This window comes from Octopus bimaculoides, chromosome 26 (genome assembly GCF_046866305.1).
Source record: "Octopus bimaculoides isolate indiv1 chromosome 26, ASM4686630v1, whole genome shotgun sequence".
In the NCBI taxonomy this organism is placed as follows: Eukaryota; Metazoa; Mollusca; class Cephalopoda; order Octopoda; family Octopodidae; genus Octopus; species Octopus bimaculoides.
This window is the reverse complement of record NC_142953.1, coordinates 13287309-13297308: the sequence shown is the minus strand read 5'-3', so window position 1 is coordinate 13297308 and position 10000 is coordinate 13287309. Positions and strand designations below refer to the sequence as shown.

The following is a 10000-nucleotide window of genomic DNA, read 5'->3' as shown; positions in this document are numbered from 1 at the left end:
GGAGACAGAGAAGAAAGAATAATAATAATAATAAATACTAATGAACGAATAAATAAATAAATAAATAAATACAGTATTACCATTTGTCAAAGTTTATCGCTAACATTGCACTAATAAAAACGGTTTTTATTTCCGCTTCTGCAATGATTCTGAAGAGAGAATGAGAGAAGGCGAGAAGAAGAGAGAAAAAAAAAGACAGTAAGAGAAATAGCACAGAAGAGAGGAGGAAGTGTAATGCGTGTCTGCATATGTGTGTGTGTGTGTGTGTGAGGAAGAGAGAGAGAGAGGGGGGCGGAGAGAGAGAAATATGCGATGGTACCTACCCAGAATGGCACTAAATCAAGTCAAATTAGGGTCAACCATGGAAAGAATGTGTACACACACACACATACACACGTGCACCACTACCACGACCACCACCACCAAATTACATTGATTTGTTGCATAGAAATAGAAATCAGGCCTCAAAGTTTACCGGCGGGGGGGGGGGGAGAGAGAGAGAGAAAGACAGACAGAGAGATATTCGTGAGGAGAATTAAGTATGTACGGAAATTGAAACGTCTTGGGGGGTAAATAATATAGGGAAAGTGATGAAAGTCACTTAACAGTCAGAAAACGACGAGAAAAAAATAAATGTTTCAAGTGGGCATGACTACCGCGGGCGACACCTTAGGCAAGTGTCATCTCATATATATATATATATATATATATATATATCCAAAGGAGAGAAAGGGGAAACAACTCTAAACACGATCCGGCATTATTAAACTTTGTCTGCGCTGTTGTTGTCGTCGTCACAGAAGTAGTAATAGCATTAGCAGTGGTAGTAAAAAGAGGAAGAGGAGGCGGTGCATAAGGAGGGGGAGTAGTAACAGCAACAGCTGCAGAAATGGTGGTGGCAGTAGTAGTAGTAGTAGTAGTGGTGGGGTGGTAGTAGTCATTGTAGTAGCAGTAGAAATAGCGGTGGTAGTAGTAATAGTAGTAGTTGCGGTGGTAGTGGTGGTGACAGCAGCATTCGTATAAATGATAGTAGTAGTAGTGGTGGGGTGGTAGTAGTCGTTGTAGTAGCAGTAGAAATAGCGGTGGTAGTAGTAATAGTAGCAGTAGCTGTGGTAGTGGTGGTGACAGCAGCATTTATACAAATGGTGGTGGTGGTAGTAGTAGTAGTAGTAGCAGCAGCAGCAAATAAAAGAGGACGAACAGGGATTCGCGCGTCTCAGATTATGCTAAGAGTTAAGAATTACAATGAAAAGTACGATTGCCTAAATGGCGTGATTACACTTTTGCAGATATTCGGAACAAAGATTGTAATTGTGATTTCAGGTAGAGTCAGCTAGAGAAACGGGTAGTGGTGGGGTAATGGTGAACGCCTAACTGATCGAGAAATGTCCGGGTGATTACGCATTCGCTCGCGGTTAGTAGTACTACTGTGTATGGAGCAGTGCGTATGGGGTCAATGTGAGCAAAAACCAACGTATCTAGGACTAATGGGAGAAGATTAAAGGAGGTAGAGAGAGAGAGAGAGAGAGAGAGTGGCAGTGACAGGTGCCAAGCTTATCAGATGACTTCCACGCCATCAGGTTCCGTGTGTCTTTGAAGTTTCCAAACTTTTATGCGGTCGACTTCCTTTTGTCTTTCTTTTCTCCGTACCCCCGACCTCACCCCAAAAAATCGATAAAAATTATTCAAGTAGCCATGATGACTGCATTAACCTGAGAGATATGTTGATCGACAGACAGACAGGCGGCTGGTCAGACGCATAAACACACACAAACACATTAATAAAGAGGTAGCGCTTAACATGCTATCTTAAAGGTAGCGCATTGTCGGTGACAGGGTATTTCTTTTATTTATAGAGAGACTATTTTATTTAGTCTTTGTTTTTTTCATACAAAGAAAGGAACAAATGGATAAATATATTAAAACTACAAGGTCATCTGAAAAGGGGCTGAACATCATTAACTAGTGGCTGTCTCAGTTTACAGAATACTCAGACCACAAAATGTACAAACTCCTGAAACAAAACATTTATGCAAAAAGAAACAAATGCACCAAAGCATGCACGTAATAAATATATACGTTTGGTGGTAAAAACATATGGATACTAGAAATTGGTAAGCATCAATGCACGAAATTCCCGGCCCTTGAGCGACTCTGTAACTTCTACCGATATTGATATTATATATACTTTTATACTGAATATGATCGCAATTATCCAACGAACGCTATCGTGAAACTGAGTAACAATTTGTTAAGACTTTCTCGGCTTCAATAAAAGCATGTTACTCTACCTTCGGTATTCGAATACTATTTTTCCCACCCCTTTTTTGCATGTATGTCCTTACTCGTGAATGCATGTGTTTGTGTGTGTGTGTGTGTGTGTGTGTGTGTATGTATATATATATATATATATACATACTCACTCGTGTTTTGAATTCTGTTTACCAAACTTAGCAAATCAAGAAAGCTACGTAACTAACTCAAGGGCTGAGAGTTTCAGGTGATACACATACGAAACTGTTGGAACATGAAGACACATAATTGCAAATATTTTCATTTTTTTTTTTTAATTTAGTTAAATATTTTTTTCATCCTATATATAAATATTTTAGTCAAAACGAAAACAACAACAAAAAAAAAGACAACACAAAGTAATAAATAATTCTCCTTTAGACGTCATTTTAAAACTAGTGTACGTGTGTGTGTATATATATACATATATACACAACATAATATACATAGAAATTCTTACAGTTATATACATACATATACATGAATAAATATGTATGTAAGGATGTATGTGAGTAGAGCATTTAAAATGGTTATTGTATAGACTAAGCATTTCTTGGGAGAAGATTTTGATGTGTCTAAACAACCTGAAACCATGACTCTGGTCTGGTCGGAGTCTCTTATAAACATACCGTCAAAATTTATACATCGTTCGTGGACTATTTTATTGAGACAAAGGCACAGACAATAGTTACAAAACTAAGTGGCACAAACTATTAAGATTTGAGGTCTGCTCGGATAGGTTTGAACCGCAGTCACTGAGGTTTGAGAGAAAAAAAGTAATCGAAAATAATTCCACTAATACACGCCTACGGTTTCGGGTTCAGTCTCACTGCGGCACCTTGGGCAAGTGTCCCGGCGGCATTTGAACTCAGAACGTAAACTCAGAAGAAATACCGCTATGCGTCTTGCTCGGTTTGCTAACGATTCTGCCGACCCCGCCACCTTTGCTTTCAAATTTTGGCACAAGGCCAAGCGATTTCGGTGGGAGAGGCAAAGTCAATTACGTCGACCCCAGTTCTTAACTGGTACTTATTTTATTGACCCTGAGAGAATGAAAGGCAAAGTCGACCTCGGCGGAATGTGAACTTAAGAAAGTACAGAGAGCGGAGTAATTAATTTTGTCTGACGAGCTAAGGATTCTGCCAGCTCGCCGCCTTAAATAATAGCAGCAATCTTTTTCACTATAGGGCACGAAGCCTGAAATTTGGGGGCTGAGATAGTCGATTACATCGACCTCAGTGTTTCGCTGGTACTTAATTTATCGGCTCCGAAAGGATGAAAGGCAAATTCGGCCTCGGCGGAATTTGAACTCAGAACGTAGCGGCAGACGAAATACCGCTAAGCATTTCGTCCAACGTGCTAACAATTCTGCCAGTTCTTCGCCTTTAACCCATTACCTACCAGTGATCTCATATGAGATCACTTAAAAATTACAAATTTCGTAATTATCTGTCAATATTTACACATATCTAACCTTTTTGTTATATCTACTAGGTATATTTCTCTGATATTCAAATGAGGTTTGCTAACTTTTCACCCAATATCTCGCTTATTTCTATTTAAAATGTTATTTTGAAATGTTATTTTGATCATCCCTGTGTGTTTCTAAGGCTGTCTTATGCTAGAAATCAAAGTTTCATAAAAAATTCCAGTTAATAGAATTATGGGAGGTAATGGGTTAATAATAATAATAATAATACTGATAATAGTGTTTTCTTTTTATTTGCTAGAAGAGCGACGGATAAAGATGACGTTATAAAGAGAGAAATTATTAAAAATACTGTGGCGAGTTGCAGAGAATCGATTTAAAAATAACAGAAAGACATGGAAACCAAAATTTAAAACAACATCAATAATAAATATGAAAGGTAAAAAAAAAACTGTTACTTACTGACGCATTTTGTGCCGTTAATACCCTGATAGCCGGGTAAACATTTACAGCTGCCCATAAGGATATCCCAGCTGCCATCGCTTCGACATAGGTAAGTCGGGTTAGATTCCTCGACGGCGTTTCCCACACACACACCTTTCTTTTGCACCAAGGACGAGACGGTCGGACCTGTCGGCGTCTCCATAAAGAAAGCGTAGCGAACCGTAACGTTCGGACAGGTAACATAAAAGATCCTGACAGAAAGCAACGTTATACATGCGCCCGTGTCCTGGAAGGCGAAATATACTCCTTTTCGCTTGATAGTGACGTGCTTGGTCTCGTTGTTAACTTGCACCTTACGCGGTTGCACATAAAGCGTATCAGCAGCGATTGTATCTATCTTTGAATAGACGTTGGGCTGCCAGGTCGGCATCTGGTGGTTTGCGAAATCCGATTCGGCCTCATAATAGTAAAGGTTAAAAGTCTCCTTGCATTGCTGCAAGCTACTTGGGTCGTTGTGCCGAACGCATTTTCGCATTGTGAATGTCATCTCTATGTGCAGGCGCTCAGCGTCACCTCGCTCGATATATGGTGTTCTTAACCAATTATTAATGTTCGGAGATGTGACATAACAGGAAGAATACGCCTGCACAGTTTCTCCTGCATAACTGCTGCTGCCCAACAACCACTAAAGAAAACGAAAAAAAAAAGAAAAAACAAAAAAAAAACGACATTTAGTATTTAAAAATATTGAAGAAACAGAGGACAATTAGCAATAAATAATAATAATAGCAATAATAATGGTTTCAAATTATGGTGTAAGGCCAGTAATTTTAGGGGAGGGGTGAAGTCGATTACATCGATCCCAGTATGTAACTGGTACTTGTTTTATCAACCTCGTAGGGATGAAAGGCAAAGTCGACCGTAGCGGAATAATAATAATAATTTTTTTTTCAATTTTGTTACAATGCTAGCAATTTTTTTAAAGGAGGCGGGGGGGAATTGATTCAAGGCAAATAATAATAATAATAATAATGATATAATAATAATAATAATAATTATAATAATGATAAAAATAATAATAATGATAATAATTTGATACTGCAAGTCATTATATAAAATACTTATGTTCGTAAGAGAAGAAAATAAAAACAATATACTTGATACACATTTCTGCAAAAAAAAATATTAGCAATCCTCATTGTGTGTGTGTGTGTGTGTGTGTGTGTGTGTGCACGCGCGTGCGTATGTGAGGGAGGGTTTAAATTTCTGTGCCTATATGAATAGTCGCTTTTTTTTTCTTTAATGTCCACAGCGATGTTAGCGCTCGTACTTCTCAATATGGTAGGTATGCGAATGTATGTTTCTATGAGAGGGAGAGAGAGAAAGACAGACAGAATGGAGAGAGGAAAATCAGGGACGTGAGGGAGAGAAAAGTGAAGGGAAGGCATAAGGAACGTGGCAGGAGTAAAAGTGGGGAGGAATAGACGTTAAGAGAGAAAGAGAGAGAGGGGGGGAAAGAAATATGAATGAAAAATATCTCTGTAGAATGCACACGTGTTAAATGTTAAGCGGGGCAGTCGCACGGAATATCTGTATCTCGAAGTTAATACCTGATATATTTACCTACTAATATTGCCCCTTTGGGGTGATATCAAAATATTCGCTTTTAATCGCTGCCCCGCTGGCTTCTCTCTTCATCCCCCCCCCATCTCTGTCTCTCACCGAGAGGAGACTGGTGAAGGCTTAGTTTCTTTTGGCATAAGGAGAAACAAAGTACCATAAGCAACAACAACAACAACAATCCTTAATAATATAGATTCTGTATATCTGCACCCCTGCCAACACACTACCATCATCATCATCATTAAAGTAATGGACCGAGTTAAGAGGCGGAGCAGTTTTTTCTTTTTTTTAATAGGCAACCCAACGTTTATATTTCCATCAGACAAATTTGAAACTTTCCAATCAAAAGATAGTTTTACACGGTATTTCCGGCTCAGAAGTGATTGGTCTTTTCTAAAAAAAGCCAAGATAATCGGATGTTTGTACTGCTGTTGCTATTGCTGTAAGGGATGGGAGGAGGGAGCTAGAGACGTCCTTAGAGCAATGGTTCCCATTGTTCGCCTATGGACACCTTTGATTCCTATTTTACTCTGCAGGACCTCCATAGCTGGTCACTGTCTCTCTCTCTCTCTCTCTATATATATATATATGGCTTGCTTAACGGATTATCATTTACAAGCCGACATGCTGATAATGATCTCTATCTTTAACATTAAGCTCACGAAGAATCCTTGTCACGCGATGGTGAGAAGTTGAATAACGCAGACACAAATATACATATTATACACGTTGGGCTTCCACACAGTTTCCGTTGATCGAATTCGCTCGAAAGACATTGATCGGTTTGGAACTACAATAAAATACCCTTGCATAGATAGAGTAACGCGCAACGGTATTGAACCCCAAATCATCTTCACCACCCAACCAATATCTATGCCAATGCACAGGTTTATTTTCTTTATATCAGTGTTGCTAAACTGCTGACAACACTAAGCAAACGGTAATAGTAGTCACAGAGAAGAATGAGTGAAATATAACCGTTTAATTATAATCATAAAAATATGACAAGGCTAACTCATCATTATCGTCATCATCAAAAATAAAATAGGAAAACGTGTCTTCAATGTTTCCCGTCAAAGAAATCAAGCTAATTACTTTTAATTTCACGCTTAATTCACACCGAAATGAAAGACCAGCAGTTGTGTAAAATTAAAGAAGCTACAGAAATGTTTCAAACCAGATCTTTAAGCTACATTAAACTTGAGAAAAACTTGGCTTCTTTTCGCGTTATGGAGAGAACTTATCTCACTTTTCTTTTTCTTTTTAATCTTGGCAGCGGTTATAGTGATTTAGTTAGGAGCGATGGCATTGAGGATTTAATGGCCTAGGGGTTAGGTGTGTTGCTATCTCGACTGCGAGGTTGTGGTTTCAAATTCCTAACTGGGTCTTGCGTTGTATCCTTGAGCAAAACAGTCGTTGCAGTCCTCTCAGCTGGAAATTAGTAATCTTACCATGGCCTGATGCCCCCCCCCCGTTCAGGAGGCCGGTATATTTTGAGTTCGATCACTTGTATATAATAGAAGCTAGGTAACCGGACCCACGAGTTCTAGGGCTCGATACAGTGATGTTCAGAGGTAAATAACGATAACGGTATTCCTCCAAGACTGGTGGAATGTAGGAAAGAGAGAAATTTATCATTAAAATATAGACCTCACCGAATGCTAGCAACGGGGTGAATTCTCCTGAAGGCACTCATGAATCAGGTATAAAAATGAAATGGCCCCTTAAATGCAATTCCACATAGTTTCTGTCGAGTAAATTTCACTCATCAGAATGATAAAAGAGATCCAAAAACGACGTACAGTGGATTCGAAACCACGCACCATGTAGTTGTAAATTCATCATTTTACCCCCACAGCCGTATTTGCACGCAGTTTAGTATTAATTTTATCGAGTCAGCCATATAATACAGCATAAGACAAATATGAGAGTCTTAGGCATAAAAGAGTTAACAGAAATGTGTCTGTGTGTATGTATGCATGTATATTTGTATGAATGTATGTAACTAAAATTCAATAACACTACCTTTCCTTATTATTTATCACACTGACCATCTTACCAATCCACTCCCGAAGTAACTCGTCCCAGCCACCTCTCTTTCTGTCCTCTTCTCGAGAGAGAGAGAGAGAAAGAGGGAAAGATCTTGCGATCAGTACTGTCAGCCCTATCAATATTCTTTTCCTCCATTGTAAGTAACGACAGTTAGCTGGGTTATGTTCCGTCTTGTGACAGAGCAATAAATAGTGGACGAGTGGAAGATCTGCGCATAAAGGAGCCTCAACAAAGTTTGCCTGGATCTGATAGAAATAGCCAAATTTCCTTCAAATCACACTTTATCGACCTACAAAATGTGTGCGAGTGTGTATGTGTGCGCGCGCATCCAACCAAATACAGAGTTAAACAGAATGAACGATAGGCAGACAGACAGATATACGCATGAAAAGATTGAGGAAAATATATAAAAGTCGACATAGACTGACTGAAACAGACGATAGAAAGGAAAAAAAAAAAAAACCAAAACACAGACAAAGATATATAACGAAGGAAACGAAAGGATTTCATTGAAACAGACGACAGATTGATAGATAGATTTAGAGAGAAGGAAGGAATGAAGGATGGGGGAAAATACTGAAGGATGAAATCTTTGCCATACTTCAGTGGAAATCTGAACGTCTGAGCACGAACACAAGTGGTATTATATCTGGCTAAGAGGAATATTTCTGATGAGCTTCTCGAAGACGTAGACAAACACAGAGACGTAGAGGAAGCTGAGTATGTGTACGGTGGGGCGTGATATCTCATTCCATCGCTATATAACCTGATATTCAACTTCATCGTCTGTCTCTATTTCTTTCTGTATTGCTATCAATCCATCTTATAACATTACCGCAGACACCCCTATCGTTTTCCTTTTCCTCTTACCATTCCTCTCTCTTTCTCTCTTTCAGTCTGAGCTGTCTGTCATCCCTACCTCTCACGGTTAAATAGTCGGTTCGCTAATACATCGTAACCATCACCACCTCCACTGCCGCCGCACCAAGACAGCATCATTCAGTAACCAAAGATGGGCTTCTCAAAGTTTGAAGAGTTTTTGCAAGGAAATTCTGAGACAGTTACAGAAAAATTAGCAGAGAGCGTTCGTGATGGATGGTTGGGTGAATGGACGGACGAAGGGACAGGCAAAAAGACGGACGAACACACACACACATATATATATATATATATATATATATATATATATATATATATATACGCATATACATTCAGAGATAAAGAGAGATAGAGATGGACGGACGGCTGGCTTGATAGACAGAGACAGATATGCGACTAAAGGTAGATGGATAAGGCGGACGGAAAGAAGGAAAGAAATAAAGGTGAAAAAAAGGAGGGAAACTGCAGCAAGGGGTGCAGCAGTGGATATATATGTAAACAGGGTTGAACAACGCGAGAGAGAGAGAGAGAGAGAGAGAGAGAGAGAGAGAGAGAACGGAAGACAAGGTCAGAAAATTGAGAAGTTGTTTGACGGAATGCTGAGAGAGAGAAAGAATTAGAGGGAAAGAAAAGGTAGAAATTGTGAAAAGGAAGAGGAGACAGCACAATGTTTGTTTGAGCCGTTGGAGAAGTTATTGAGGCGCGATCGGGGCGGAGGAGACGGCGGCAAACAGGATTCTGTCATACTATATATTAAGTAAACCAGGCATTCATTTTGACAAGATTTCCCAGCAGCCGCTATGTACTTGTCGGATTTTTATGACTGTATATACACACACACACACACACACACACACTTATACATACATTCATACATACTAATAAATCGTATATTCACAAACACAATCATTTATACAAACACCCCCCTACATACATACATACATACATACACACACCACGTGCGTGCATGCATACATAATAGTTTGAAAGAATAAAAAAAATCCTAAAGTCATGAACTGTCACAGAGGTCAGCTTCCCTGCGAGCTGGCAGAGTCATTAGCACACAAGGAACACTGCTTAACGGCATGTCGTCCGTCTTTACGTTCTGAGTTCAAATTCCACCAAAGGTCGACTTTGTCTTTCATTCTTTCGAGGTCGATGAAATAAGTACCAGTAAAGCACTGGGGATCGATGTTATCAACTAGCCCTTCTCCCAAAATTTCAGACCTTGTGCCTTTAGTAGAAAGGATTATTATTATCATTATGGTAATGTGTGGTAAG

At 39.2% G+C, this 10000-nt stretch overlaps 1 protein-coding gene across 1 annotated transcript in view; it reads right to left on the bottom strand.

Moving 5' to 3' along the window:
* The window catches only part of LOC106882795 (ephrin type-B receptor 1-B), a 417752-nt gene that overhangs the window by 145824 nt on the left and 261928 nt on the right, over nucleotides 1-10000 (bottom strand). Inside the window, exon 3 of the mRNA XM_089343023.1 lies at nucleotides 4184-4850. Within this exon, the coding sequence (XP_089199149.1) occupies nucleotides 4184-4850 (667 nt within the window). The remainder of the gene's footprint in view (nucleotides 1-4183; nucleotides 4851-10000) is intronic.